This window comes from Toxotes jaculatrix, chromosome 22 (assembly GCF_017976425.1).
Source record: "Toxotes jaculatrix isolate fToxJac2 chromosome 22, fToxJac2.pri, whole genome shotgun sequence".
NCBI classification, from domain to species: Eukaryota; Metazoa; Chordata; class Actinopteri; family Toxotidae; genus Toxotes; species Toxotes jaculatrix.
The window spans coordinates 6024751-6040656 of NC_054415.1; the positions used below are offsets into that span (position 1 = coordinate 6024751).

The 15906-nt window shown below is 41.9% G+C and overlaps 1 protein-coding gene across 1 annotated transcript in view; it reads right to left on the reverse strand.

The window, feature by feature from the left end:
• The window catches only part of snd1 (staphylococcal nuclease and tudor domain containing 1), a 159209-nt gene that overhangs the window by 109323 nt on the left and 33980 nt on the right, over positions 1–15906 (reverse strand). The window contains exons 12-15 of the mRNA XM_041030143.1: positions 14221–14321; positions 12516–12626; positions 10850–10922; positions 6779–6920 (exon numbers count right to left, since the gene is read on the reverse strand). Of these exons, the coding sequence (XP_040886077.1) occupies positions 6779–6920; positions 10850–10922; positions 12516–12626; positions 14221–14321 (427 nt within the window). The remainder of the gene's footprint in view (positions 1–6778; positions 6921–10849; positions 10923–12515; positions 12627–14220; positions 14322–15906) is intronic.

Consider the following 15906-nt stretch of genomic DNA (forward strand, 5'->3'; position numbering starts at 1 on the left):
ACAAGAGAAGAAAAGCAGCGGGAGGGAGCAACACTGCGCACTGTTAGCAAAAACTGGTGTATGAAGTAATTGCTGAGAGGGAGATATTTGAGTTTCTGCTTGGGTTGTTCCGGGCTATGATAAGAGCTGGAACTGTGTTTTTCTCTAGCATAATTCACAGAAAAGACTATTCAAGAATGTAATACACAAAGAAGTTTAATTGTATAGCACATACAGTACAATGTCTCAAAAGGCTTTACAGGCCCACAGGAGCAAGCATACGCAGCCCAAATTAAGCTCTTTAAGAAGGCAAAACATTCCCAAAAACCTTAATACACAAAGAAAAAGCAATAGGATTATAACCCAAAAAAAGGGGTTAAACTAGGTCAAATTCTAATGTAATAATCCTAAAAATCCAATAAAATAAAATGTCAAAAGACATAGGTCTGTTTCTGCAACGAAATGCACATTGATATGCTCTCCTCAAATGACTTACAGCTTTCCTAACTGCACTCAATATCCTGCAACTCACACAGATGCACAAACACACGACACACACTTGGTGTAGTCTCCTCCCTGCAGCATTTAAACCAAGCCAGGGAGTCACTTAGCACAGCCAATTTTAACCTGCACCGTGATACATAACTCATGCCTGACACCAAGATAAACATCTGGGTCAAACTACAGGATATCCATCTTATCTGATCTCAGAGAGAAACAAGACATACACTGATCACTCCTGACATCACACCACACACATCAGCAAACACACACAGGACACTGTTGTACAGCGTCTCGTGCTGTTCCTCATACCGGCCTGAAGCGCGTGCCCACATGTCAATCATCATATCTGCTCTGTAAAACATGGATATTAGAATTCTCATTTTAAAATGTGTGCGTTGGGCCTTCGAGACAGAACCGAAAACAGAGTTAGCAATGACTGCTTGTTGGAACAAATGAATGCACAACTGGATAAACAGATTAAAGAATCAATTTATGTCGCTTCCAAATTCTGCACCCCAACTCCAAAAAGACGACAAGCTATCAACCGTTTCATTTAATAATGCTGTGGCTTTGTATCTCTTCTCTCCTGTGTCCCATCATGCTTCTTTCCCCTTCCCCACTGTAAAGCTCAGGCTCAGAGATGAGCAGGAGAGGCCCTGTGGAGAAGATGTAGTCTTTTAATTGCTCACCCTGTTCCTCCATCCACCATCGGCATCAACTTTCTCTCAACAAGAAAAATATGTGTATATCCTTAAACATCAACCTATTGCTTTAACTGTTGCTTTATAATCTTACTGCCAATCTATAGTGCAGTAAGAGTACTTGTAAGAGTAATCTAACTCTTACAGCCATTAAGACGCACTTGCACAAACAATGCCAGTAAGTACTATGCAAATATATAAGTGACACACAGTATGTATGTATCCATTCAGTGAGAATCAGTCTTAATTCTAGTTATATTTCTTCACACAAACTAAGACTAAGTGGATGAATTCACACGCATTCATTTGTGCCGAGCAGTTTCTTTTCTGATATATTTTTTATACTTTGTAATTGAATGCGTTTTCAGTTGACCCAACAGAAAGAACAGGATTGAGTCGACCTCTCTTCCTCTGCTAACCAAGCCGAGGTAATGAGCTTCATCTTGAAGAAATGGGTCTGGAGGGAGATATGTGGCAATGTGTGGCTGCTGTGAATTAGTGTCATCACTGCAATTTATACAAATATACATCATGTCGCAAATTCCGGTGCTAAGAATGTGCATACTGATTAGCCTCTGACTTTTTGTTCACATTCTGCCAGACGCTTTGTGCTCTCGCCTGTGGCATGTCTGCAGGTATAAATGGATACTTGCAGGATGCAGTCAGCTCAGTATGAATGCCATTAGTGTCTATCTTTTTAATGTTATTAAGTTACTAATTCTTGATTTTTGACAGGCCGATGACAGGACATAATTAGCACTGCGACAGGCAAACAAATAAAGACCTAAAAGATGGGGAGGTGAGTAAGCGTGCACATCCGTGTGTTATTTTAAGACTCATACTCAGTCAGCTCCAAGCAGGAAGTTCAGCAGTGGGTGAAAGATGCAGGTGGGCCTCACAGAGAGGTTAGAGGAGGTGATGGGGGTAGAATAGTGAAGTAGTAGTGGTAGGCAAGCGAAAGGAGTGTGACTGTTAGTGAAAATCCTCAGATTGTATAACAATATGCCTCTCTCTTATCCTCTCAATCCATCCCTCTGTCTCACCATCATCTCGTTACGACTCGAGAATGTTAGGCCTCATTACCTAAGACAAGGCTTAGACAATGCTGCATCCATTCCTCTAAAGCATACATCAGTGTTTTCTCCAGCTTCAAAGACATGGTCCTTTAAACCAAAAACTACCCCGTGGTATAATCTGTAGTCTGTGAATCGCTGGTTGGATAATGCAAACAAACAATGAGGTGTTGGTTTAAGAAAGACTTGTGACAAGGTACTAATGCTTAGCAAAAGTGCAGTTTTCCTACAGACTCCAATTCGCTAAAGGACATATGTATGGTCACCTTCACTAGACAGCAGCATAAATCCTCATGCACAGCTATTTTTTTTTTTTTTTTATTAAAGTTAAATATTAGCCCTAGGTTAGACTTGTGCATATTTCCAGGGATTGAGAACTTTTCCCTCTTGCAGTAGCACACAGGGGTTATGGTGAATGTCTGATTTGGCTGTAGGCTGACAGCTCATAGCCTATCTTTAGGTTCAAGATAACAGCTTATAGTGCAGTAAATTTAACACCAATAAAGTGTTAATAACCAAAGTTATTATTTCTTCCTCACCAGCAACTTTATTATGTGGCAGGCCTTAAAATGTGTCTCAAAGCCTCCAAACATCCTGGCCCCTGGTTTCTAATAAATGTGTGAATCTCAATGAGATGCAGCGCTGCAGTCCCAAACAAGGACACCAATATGTAGAGGTCACAGCAGACCACAAAAACATTTTATTTGTAGACTTTTTCTGACCGACTTGCAACTATGCTAAACTTTTTTCCTTTTTTTTGCACACAGACATATTTTTAGGGGAACAAGTCTACAAATTTTCTGCTCCACTTCTCCACCATCTTTCCATCTCCTGCACTCACACACTGCAGGAAGTGTACCAGCACACAGGTGTGTACACACACACACACACACACACACAAACAACCATACACACACTCAGATATCAAAAATCAGAGAAATGGCACTAAGCCACACACTGTGTGATGGCTAATGCTTCTTGCTGACACTGTAAATCTTTGTGTCCGAGTGATGGGTGTTTCATCTTTTTGACAGACTGCTGCTCAACATACCTTTCTGAGTAACTTTCAAAGTACACTTCACCTGCTGTGGCCTCCATCTGAAACTCTGTGAAAGCTATTGAAAAAAAATTTTACTGCCTTTTCACTGCTTGGTCTCCGTTAGCTTCAGGAGGCCTTTATACCCACGTACTTCACATCAATTGTACTTTTTTTGTCTTCTCTTTTACCACATCCCCCCCTCTTTTATCCCCTCTCTGTCCTTTCTGCCTCCACATCTCTTACTTCACCTCCTCCTCCTTTCACCATCCCTCTATAGCCCCTCATCACACCCCCAAATCCCTTTCCTGTCTAGTGCCCCTACTTTTCCTTTCAGAAACAGGATGACTCCTTTACCCTTTATCAAACTTGCATACACAAGTGACAATGCGCAGGCCAGCAAGTGAGTGGAGAAGAAAGGAAAGGTGATGTGGGAGGAGACGAGAGGGAGCATCCGTTCAACTCCTGAAGCACACCTCCGGCCCTCTTTGAAGCACAGGCTTCTCTTGCTACCCTTTGTTTCCTCACCCCCATTTTTCTTTAAGCTCTGCCTTTATCCATAAAGGAAAACTCTGGAAAAGGAAGGAAACTATGAGCAAGAAGATACTGAGGCTTTGAGGTGCCTCACTGGAGAAACGAGCCCTTGCAATGAGTGGGGTTTGGTGTTAAATCAGGACAAATAATATGGCTAAAACAAGGGAAAAAAAACACTGCTGGCTAAGCTGGCCAAGAGTTCAGATTCAAAGAAGCCTGTACTTTGTTTTTGGTATTATAATTTGGACTTAGAGTGTTACATCACTTACTGCCTTGGGATCATTTCGTTTGCAGCACTACTGTAAACAGTTTGTTCTTCAATGGCCTCCCACGATATTGTTAAATAATAAAAATCTGGCCATGACGAATACAGTAAGAAGAAAACATGGCTAATGAAAAAGATGACTAATGCAAGACTTGTTTTAACAGCAGCGTCCTTTGAATATATCCTCCATTTGTCTGAATGTAGTCAATATTTACTCAGAGCAAATTAGGATTACTAAACAAGAAGAGAGGTCGGCTTCTAGAAAACATTTTTTAACCTTTAATGCAAAATGAATCAGCTTATTATAAGCAATGATGAGAGTTAACCTTATAAAAGCAATAAGAACTTACTTGTAAAACCTTATGATGAAAAGCTTTTAACCGTAAAAACATTACTGTAATTGTTATGCATTAGGAAGGCTTTTAGTAACTCTTCCAATGCCTTGTGTATGTGTATATACACGTTTAACTTTAAAGTACTGAGCATATCTAAAACATACATTATTGTTCTCAACATACCTCATTATCTGTCACTGATATGCGATAGCTTTAAGAGAAAAGGGCCAAAGAGCCTCCGCTGTTTCATACACAGATAAACACAGCAGGCTTAGGGCAGTCAATTTATCATGTATGTGTCATTTTGAACACAGCCCGTGGTGCAAATGGGTGAATAAAACATGCTAAGATAACTTTGACAGGAGGGAGAACATGGAAGGAGATAGGGAGCACATGGAGATTACAGGCAGAGAGGTAGTAAGAGGTGGTTTGTGCCTACAGACTTCATTTCATGTACGGTTAAGAGTTTAACATCAGTTATCCAATAAAGGAATCCATGCATACAACAACATACGTGCACAGAAACACTGAGGTCACGACCCACCACACATAATGTTTTATCTCATAAACATCCCATCTCTGAGAGAAGAAAACAAGATGGGGGTGGGGCTGATGATGACATGACAAGAAAAAGCATACACACACCTATAAAGAGACACACACAAGGGAGCTGTTCAAGTAATACAGGGGAATCTAACTGGAATAAAAGTTAAAAATACACGCGATAGGAAAGGGGATCATTTGTATCAATCAATGCAGCCTAATGTTTACATTGTAGACAATACGTGTCATCTCATTTCCAGCAGATGAATCTTTTCTTCTGGGGGACAGCCTTAATCAAATCTGCACAGGGGTTATCAGCTCTAATGCGCTTTGTACGATTTGCTAATAACCTTTGATTGAATAAAATCATTCCAAAAGAAGACTCGAGCCTAGAAGAGTAAACACCATTTCACACATACCTGACATGTTCTTGAACACAAGTGTTAACGCTAGGCACGCATATAAAGGGAGAACTGTCAACACAAACCAGTGCTATAGAAAGCCTACATGGTCCTATATGCAAAATGCTCATTGGCGTGGGTCATGTCAATACATCGAGCAGCAGGCAGTGGGCAAAAAAAAATGTAATTACAAAAACCATCAGTGGAAAGCAAAGACAATCAGAGACAAATTACAAAATTAATTATTGCATCCACAATTCAGCTACGCATAATTAAACTGAAGCTGAGTGTTTGTCAGAAATATATGATGTTCGTCCTACTGGAAATGGAGAGGAACTGTATGGCAGGCAAATGTCTGACTGAAGTGGAAATGGATTGAAACATATTTTTATTGCAACAGTAACAAAGAGTATCATCCGTTGTGGAAGGGATAAGCATTCGCACCATTCCCATGATCTGAGAGGATGTGCAAATCATTGTTGGCTGCCAAGGATACAGTCTCTGTGTTTTTATTACTAGCGCAAACTGTCAAGACAGTCGAGGCGCGGAAATAAACGACTGGACCTGCTATCAAACACTGTGTATTTCATCCCATCTGCATCTTGCCCTAGACTTCATACTGTTGTTTTCTCGTGCTGAAAATGGGTGGAAAAGGCTTAAAGAATGGATACATTCCTCTTTGGGGCTGCAACTAAAGATAATCATATTATCGATTAATCTGCCCCATTATTTTCTCAATGATTGCTCTGATGCTCATTATAACATCCCACAATCCATGGGATATGTATCAACTTGTTTCATTCCACCAAAGCGGACAATTGATTTCTGTCAATTGAATATTTGACTAATTGTTGCAGATCTATTTGTTTCCAAAACAATATCTATCCTCTGAAACTGCCCATCAGGTAGAGCACAAACAAAAACAACCTTTGGTGGGATTGAGTAGGAAATTCTGACTCTTCCTGAATGCCAAATGGTACAACTTTACATTAAGAGCGGATCCTGAGTGTGTTTCAAGCTTGGCACAGAGCCAGAGGGGGGCAAGGTGAGATCAAAGGGGACACATGCTTCACAACAACCCTGGTGTTTTTGAAAAGAGAGGACTGTGGTTGGCACAGACACCCAGCTACCCTCTTGCTCCACCAGGTCTGGCTGTTAAAAGGTGTGGTGAGGGCTTAAACTCTGACCTCTGAGCTGGCAGGAGTCACAGCATGGCACATGCTGTATGTACTCGCTGCAATACATACATGCACTTTGAAAATATCCTCTGTCAATTTCTAAAAGATAAGCCAATAAACTTTCCCATGGAAGCAACTAATGCCTAACAACGGACCCAGAAGTGAGACAGTTAGAGGACTTTGAATTAAGTGACCTATGTATCAGGAAGGGAAAAAGAGCTCTACCCACCGGCAAGGAGGAATGTGATGAGGCAGGTTTCTTTGGGCATGTACAGCTTGAGGCGGGAGCCACTGAAGACATATTCTACCACAGCTTCTGACCGTCCAGCTCTCTGCAGGAAGGGCAGGAACTGCTTGGCTTTCTGTGTCTCCTAATGGATAAAGAAAGAGAGAGAGGAACATTTGATATGATATGTGTGAAAATACACAGTATAATTGTTTTTGACAAAGAAAGACATCTTATTATGTATTTTTTTTAAATGACTACCATTAGTGCTGAAAAAATAAAGCACTTAAACCATTTGTCACTAAAAGCATGACAGAAATCAACAGCATTCACAAAAAACTCAGCCAAATGAAAAGTAACCAAAACAGAGTAAATAGCTTTACTGATGACAGAATCTGTGGGCTTTTCCAGACATCTTTAAATCTTGGTCTGGCCTAATGAAGTCCGCCCTGCTTCTCAGTGACACGTCTGGTACCTCACGCAATCAAAAATAATTCTCTCCCTTCCTGCCTCCACCTCTTTCTGCAAGGGTGAGTCACTAGCTTATTGGTGTGCCCAAGCCAAAATTACAAGCAGAGCTAAATCATGTGTATTCAAGCAGGGCTGGTGATGCAGTGGCAGGGGAAGATTCATAAACGATAAAAAAATAATTTAATATGTGCCTACTCCAGGCATGAGCATGTAGGCACAACAGACCAGTGAGTCACAGAGCAGTGTACTGTGTGTGTCTGTGTTTGTGCGTGTATGGCAATGTGGACATGAGAGCAGGAGCAAAGGCTCAGAGGGAAGGACAGAGTTCAAACAAGGAAAGTCTGAATTAAAAAATGAGTTCTGCAAGAGTTCAGATAGGATAACAAAACACTGACATGTTTTAGATGAGACTTCCTTTCAACACACAACACATAAAGCAGTAACAGAAAAGGTGGACTAGAGACATCATGTAGTAAACGTCACCAGTGGCACACAAACACATGACGTAGTGAGTAAAGGGCTTGTGCTTTAGCCATGAGATGCACCACCTGAACTCCGCCCACTTAAGTCCAAAATAGTCCCCCGAGTGGGAGACAACAAAAGCAAACACTTTCTCGTTCACACAAACACACTTACAGCACCTGCAATGTGTGGGATGTGCAGTCTAACTTGGTTCAGAAAAAAGGAAGAGACATGAGAGAGGAGAGGACCTCATTATGCAACCTTTAGAGGTACGAGGTGAGTCAAGTGCTTTATCCACTCTCCTCCCACCACCTCTGTTCATCTCCTACACTATACGTTTATAAACCTATCTCTGCTCTATTTGTGACTGCATCCCACTCAATGTACATAATCCCTTTCAGCAAACCTTTACCACCAAGCTAAAGGGTGCTGACGTATAGTAATGTGTATTTCTGTGTGTGGGGATGCATCTCTGCACGTGTTCAGTTGTGTGTGGGCGTGTATCACAGAGGAGAAAAGAAAAGAGGGTAGGGAGAGAGAAAGGATGTGGGGTCGGAGGTGGGTGGGGGGGCAATGTTGCTATTTTGGTCCCTTTATTAGAATGCTCATTACATTAGCCTAGCCAAACAACTGGTGCATGCGCGTGCGCACACACACACACACACACACACAACTACCAGCACTGACTGGCAACGGTCCTGGACTGTGCTGCAAATCCTCTGTGTCCTTTTGGAAGCTGACAGAAATGTTGAGAGAGGGGAGGAGCTGCAGCTGCATATAATGACACTGACCTGAACCACTGGCAAGGCGCGGCGAATAAGTGAGAGTTCAGAGGGGCTCCACAGTGCTGATGTGCATGTCACAGACAAACACATGACACAGCACAATCATGTTCAAATGTGCAGACCACTCCAGCCTTTGTCGGGTTACTGGGACGGTTTTTAATGAGCAAGACGTGAATTCTCCAGCTGGAGGTAAGGTGTGGCATATATTGCTTTTTCTCTGTGTTATTAATGTAAATTAATTATTGAGCACCTCCCCCTGCAACTACTCCCAAGTCATTGTTACACATATGATGTGGCCAATTTAGCCGGCTAAGAAGAGCGGGGGTTTGTAAGTATGAAATGCACTAAAACCCCTGATGAAATACCACAGAGTTACTCAGTCAGCAAAACAATTCCCCACCATAATTATTTTTACAAGGTCCAGTAATTTATCTGTCCAGCTGACAGAGTAAGACATAGGGAGGTTATAATGATGACAATGTGGAACAGCATAACGTCTGAGAGCAGTTATGCAGAGTAACATCTGACTTATTAGTCAGACTCTAAAGTCCTCTTGGTGTTAAAGAGCTTTAATAACTTGGCTTGCTCAAATGCAGGCTGATGACACTTTCAACAGCAACTTACAGAGCAGGTCCATGACCACCAAATGTGGTGGATCACTATGAGCCTGACATAAAAAAAAAAGAATAACAGAAAAAGAGAGCCTGATTAGTTTAACCAAATGCCTCTCTAGAGCTTGCAAGTACAAGTACTACAATAGAGCTCAAGTGAGAGACACAATGAGGCGCTAATGTTTCTGAAGTTCAATTTTGAGTCGTTCACAGTAGGCCATCTAGTGGCTTATCAAAATGTATAAGAGATGGCCAGTCAACCAATACAGAGATACATAAAGCCACTCGAAAGATTCTGAATAAAAGAATGTTACAGCTGTTACATAACCCGTCTGATAGAATTTCCAGTTGTTAGAGGATTTCTAAAAACCGCCCGGGTGTGAGAGTGACAAGACAGTGGTCAAAAGCTGATTTCAAATTAGCATGACCTCTGGATCTTTGGTGGGTGGGAAGTGGGTGAGGGATCATGTACTTGTTGCACTAGCAGCTCCTGAGCAGTTGCTCAGGTAGGATCTGAAGGAATAACGTAAACTCCACATGTAAGGCCTTCCAAGTGAAGCTCCTCACAATTGAGGGAAAATAGAAGCTGCCATTAACTTATCAGATGAAAAGATACTGCAGTTCATGTTCAAATCGGGGAAAATGGGAAAAAATATGATGAAAAACACAGAGCAAAAAACTCAGGTACAAAAGGGTGAATTATCCAACACCTGACTGACTGACATCAATTTCCCTCTTAGGGGGTGGGAGAATAATACAATGTTAAAAATAAGCCAACAGCAAGGACAGGAACTAACAAGCTACAATTGCCATTATGGTGCTAGCTTTTAAGGTCCTTGTCGGTGCCACCAGGACACATTTCAATCGTGCACTCCACGGGAGCTCATCTAACCCAGCCACTCAGTTTGACAACTTTGGACAGCTACAACACTGCAGCATACACCGAGTTAATAAAGACAGCACTGGGGTATAGAGGTGCACTGTGAAACCGAGAGGAGGGCTACACCTCTCGTAGTATGTAAGGGAACATCAAGAGATGGCTTTGCAGTCAGTAAGTGTTGCTTTGGGAATATAAAAAGGAGTTTTCAGGAGAATCTGAACAACTAATACTACAACAAAAGCATGTATGACCTCTAAAGTTTGAAGGGGAGAGTGAGAATGGGGTGAACAGAGGTAAAGAAAAAATGCCATTGAATTTAATCCCAGCTTCCCATTTCTGCTGCACAAACAAAATCACATGCTTAAAAAAAACGATGCGTACCAATCGTTCATTACTCGTTACTCAGAGATTTTATGGGCTCCTCGCACAAATGTTCATTTGGTGAGCGCTCCCAATCAGGCTTCATTAGCCAAATGATGCCTTTATCAAGCCCCTGGGCACACGTAAACAAGCTAGGACCAAGCACTACTGATGGTTTTATTAATGGTGCTGATTATTTTTAGAGGCCGCTTAGTTTCTTTAAGATGAGGAAACCGACTGTGAGGATCAGAGATCGGGGGATTAAAGATTTTCTTCTGAAAATGATTGTTTGTGATGGAACAAGTCAGTGGCTTTTGGGCATTGAAGGCCTGATGCATCTTTGATAGTCATGGGGGGGGGCCATGTGTAAATGAGTCCACTGTTAAAAATATTAAATCATATCAGTGTGTACTGAGAGAAGTTTATCCTATTATATACATTATGGAAAAGCTTTAAGTACATTGTGCAGCATGTCCTGTGTATACATATGGTAAAAGGTACTTACCCCAGAGATATCAGCCACTCTGTGGATGGGAACCTCCTTCTTGCTGTGCAGGCCTTTCCCATTTTTGATGGCCCTACAGTCAGTCAAGCCACAAAACATACACACGTCACCGACATAGCTCAATATGACCATTACAAAACATTGAGAAAGCATAAGGCTGGAGGCTTAACAGACCTGAAGAAATAGGAGCTCTTTGAGTCCCTACTCTAGATACAAAGAGGGAGCTATTGTGGCTTTGGAAAGCAGGATGTAAATTTATACCAGTTTCTTGTCCCCGAACTGCCATTACGTCTCAACTGGAATTGCTACAGGGAGGATTTTTTTTCCCCACCAAATCTAATCTATGGGCTTGAGATGAAAAGTGGTAGAGAAATTACATTGGAAGAGAAATTATTGTTAGAATGGAGGGAGGAGGAGAAGGGAAGAAACATGGATGGCTTCTTTAGAGCCAGATAGGGGTTTAGTGATGATGGCTGAGGCTGCTGATCACTGCCTTAAGAAGCCTCAAGGGCCAAATGAAAGGAAGATGACCACTGTGGATGTGGCTGTGGACTGGAATCATCACCTCTGGGTCATCTGGGATGCACACCACTGCCTCTAAGAAAGAGTGTGTACATTTATGAAAGCATGTATATATATGCATTAAATAGCCAGGAGGAGGTTCCTTGAAGGCTGCGGGCCATTGGCCTCCCACAGAAGGACCTAAAAATAAAACCAAGGCTATAGACAGAAACCTCTCATCAACTCTAATAAGACCCCACCAGGGACAGAGAGAACGTGAGCAAGAAAGAGAGACGGGGATGAGAGAAAGAGAAAAGGGAGAAGAGAAGACGCAGAATAGCAAGGCCAAAGAAGGACAAAACTGAAAACAGCTATGGTGGAGAAACAAGGACAAAATGTGCAAAGGAAGAAAAAATCAAGAGGAGGGAGAGAGGAGAAAAAGAGGGCGGGTGGGCAGTGACACTGCACGAGAGAAAGGAGAGAGAGAAAGAGTAAGTCTTGTAAAAAAAAGAGGCTGTGGCTGCATCTGCTCTACCTATAGCCAGCAGATCTTAATCTATGGCAGAGTAATAAAGCCTGCACTAAATCTCTCCACTGCACCTTCATATAATTATATTCATAGGGCCTGTGTAAAGAGAGCCTCTGATTTAGCATCCAGCACTTGGGAGGAGGTGTGTGTGTGTATGTCCAGGCATATGTAAGCAGGAAAAAAAAGTGCCAATACATGTATGATTGAATTTGTGACAGCAATGACATGTTGCCTGGGGAAAAATGCAGCAACAGCTATGATAAATTCTGAAAATAATAACAATTGAGTTGTTTCATGTGTTTCGTGTTGGATGTAACTGCAAAGGTAAAAGCAATAAAATACATAAAAGAGAAAAAAAAAAAGCCTCAAGGTCATATTCACTTCTCTTCCACTTCCCAAGAGCAAAATTTGTCAAGGTCATGGAGAACACGTGGATGCTAGCGAGAGTGAGTGTGCATCCAGCATAGCGTGTGCACATGCATGTGTGTTTATTGGAAGCGAACAAAAATGTGCCTTTGTGAGAATGAACATGTACTTGAGAGACCCATTGTGCCAAGTGTGTAGGTTCATGTAAAAAGGCGATGGAAGTGGTGAGTGTGAAAGTGTTTTGTGTGAAAGAGAGTGTGTGTTCCTCACCGTGCCTCTGCGGCAAGCAGCTCATCGTAGTGGGAGGAGCGTTGGTCGTCATCCTGTCTGTATCTGATGACCGTGGCAAGGCCTTTACTGACCAAAGCCTCTGCTATGTTGCTGGAGAAAGGTGGGAGAGAGGTAGAGAGAGATTAATAAACAAACAACAAGCAAAACCCCTCGGCCTCATTCAGAATTCTAAGTAAGTTAGCTCAACGAAAAGAAAACAAGGACATGACAAATCCCAAAGGTTCCTTTACTAAGGAACAAATGTCACTTAAATGTTGATTGTGTACACTTGACTGACCACTTCCTCGCTGTGATACCGATGTACAGAAAAGAGGATGAAGGGCAGAAAGAGGGGCGTATTGTTGTACTTAAAGCAGCACTTAGTGGCTAGCCCTTGGACATCTGTGTTCTAGTTGAAGTGCAGGAGAAAGAAATGAAGGGACAGGAAGGAACTCTTCAGAAATCAGAGCTTGTGTCGAGTCTGTTTGTCTGTCCCCATGTTACAGGCACATGTTACAATAAAAGGCACAATATAATAGCTCTTGCTGTCATCAATAAAAATGTTTTATTGACCTTTTTAAAAATTACAGAGACCAACAGAGAGCAAGAGTATTACAAGTATTTTTTCTTATTTTATCTTTACAATTTCTTCTTTAAATTTAGACACATTTAGTCTAGGACTTCTAGTCTGCTCCAAGCTCCTTCACCTTATCACCTACGCACAGCTTTTAGTGCAGCATGGTTTTATAACTTAAGTAAATGCCCACAAAGTCTCAAGCAGAGTCTATTTCTTCCAAAACACGCAACAAAGCTTGGCACCAAGTCTCCTACTACAAGAAGGGAAATTGTGAATAATACAATATGACACAGGACAAGGTCATACAAGGTCGAAATCATCCACCCATCTGAGTGCCTCACCCCCTGACCTCAACATTCACGGGGGGGCCATGCCAACTGTTATCTGTGGAACAGAGCGGCTGGTGTAGTTGGCGGATGCTGGGTTGCAATTGGCTTGTCATAAGGCCAGGTCGTGACCTCTGTGTATGAAAGTACCGTCAGATGGAAGACTGCTAGTTTGATGACATAGAGAGATCTATGTTTCCATGTGCGCATGTGACTGTGCTTTGACTGATGCAGAGAAAACCAGATGACGAGAGTAGCTTTCAACTGTTTTTGGAGTGAGAACAGACTTCTGAAGGTTCGTATCAAGTCGTGTGGCATTAAAGCTGCTCTATCCAACACTGATTAAATTTGAACCTCTGAATAGCTGAATAACATTTATATCTGCAGAAAATACATGTTCCAAGTGAATAAACCGCATTCTTTCAAAACAGTGTTTGCAGATAAAAAAATAATTGCTTCCACTGAGGCGACCCCTCTTATGAAAATTAAAATACAACAAAGCACTTTCAGGTTGCTTTGTGATTCACGGGAAGATTACAAGTTCCAAGCATTTACAAATGACTGTTCTGTGTCGTCTTACATCTGATGAACTTAACTTTTAAAGTTTTACATAGGGAGACAGCTAATGTAATAAAATGGAATGTGTTTGTGAAGGTTCTTACACTGACAAATTACATACTGTATAATCTGTCAGTAAGGGCTGCTTATTTATAACAAACTTAACTGTTAAAAGAATAAACCTGAATAGAGCAGACTGTCCACAAAATAGTGGACAGTGGACAATTCAGGGTTTGTTACTTACATGCCGCCAATTGTGACTGTAGCACAGGTGCGTTCTGGGAAGGCAGGGGTGCCTTCACCTGGACCGGTAGCTGCTCTGATGTAGTCCACTGTCACATTGACCTAAAGGGGCACATAAGCAGGAGAAGGTCAAAAGACACACCAAGAGTACAGAGACAAACTGAAGACAACAGCAGTTACAGTAATAATTAGTGTAGGGAGTGTTCTGACTAGTGTGTGGGTCTGTGTGTTTGTCCCAGTTCTCAAGGTCACCCCCAGTCAGTGTGAATCACATCAGGCAGCACAGTAGATCTCCCCAGAGGAGGAGAATTAACACACTGTGGGTGTTTGGGACAATACATACATACACACACGTGCACGCGCGCATGCGTACACACTGACACACACAGAACAGTGATGGAACCCAAATAACCCTACACTCTGTTCTCAACACAGCTCCCTAGGGACAGACTACAATCCACCCACCCTGATGATACAATTTTGTCACTCAGCTGTGTGTGTGTGTGCACGTATCCACAGGCATGCGATTGGGAAAGCCTACTCTGAGGGCCAGACACAGGCAGACAGCGCTAACAGCAGGGGTGCAGCCGTACCGATACACACAATCGGCAGTTTAAGAGCTACATGTCAACCATGTCCGACAAGTGTGATGGAGGGAAAAAAAATAATGTGGGAAACTGGCTCTCCATCACAGCATCATAGCTTAGACACTAGTCAAATAAGAGACAACGCAGACAGGCCTATTACAGGAACATGAAAGAGACGCCAACCAGGACATGGAACGACATTGACTTATCATTAGATGGATGGGATGAGGACATGGTGATGTGAGCAGGGGATGAGAAGAGCTTCTGTCAAAGCAGAGCTGATGTATTGTAGTGAATTGTTCCGCAGGAAGTGCTGTCTGCATTTTAAGAGCAGGTGAAAAATAAAAGGGTACCAAGAGATGGATTCCAGTTTTCCAAAGTCACAGCTGGCTCCACTGCTAAATACAAGAGTATGTTGTTGATGAAGAAGTGACAATAACAGCTACACACCAACTCCACAAATTTTATTTTACTGGGACAATATTTTCAACCAGGCTGTATCACTGGCTCAAAAATCATCATCCCTTTGCACCATAATGGATAATAATAGTACCCATAACCCATGTTATCAGCAACAGAATTGGTTTGTGATTCTCGCAGCTGTAGCTGTAGCTAGTATATCTCCACTTTTAAAACACCCCCAATTTAATTAATTTTGTAACCATGCAAATAACCCGTTCTCATTGTCATGAAGGAAATTATTTTATCCCGACTCCCTCATCAAAGCTCTTCATTTCCTTGTGCTCCAAACATGACAGAGTTTCATGTCTATTCAGCCTTACTGAAAAGTGAAGCCATTTAAATGAGGGAAAAAAAAAAAGACTATTGCATTGTTCTTGGTTACATTTGTGTTTAATGGCTGTGCGAGGCCAGGCACGAGTAATTGTAGGATGGGGACGAAACAAAGCAATGAAAAACAGGAGGGAACAAAAGAGAGCAAGAGAGGGCAAAATAAGATGAAATGAAATAGGAAAGAGAGAAAGCCAACACAAAAAAAAGACGATTTGAGGAGGAGATTTAAATACACAAGCAAAAAATATAATGCTGGATACTATAAGCTGTGAAACCAGAACACCAGTAATTCCCCATTAAGCGAGGTG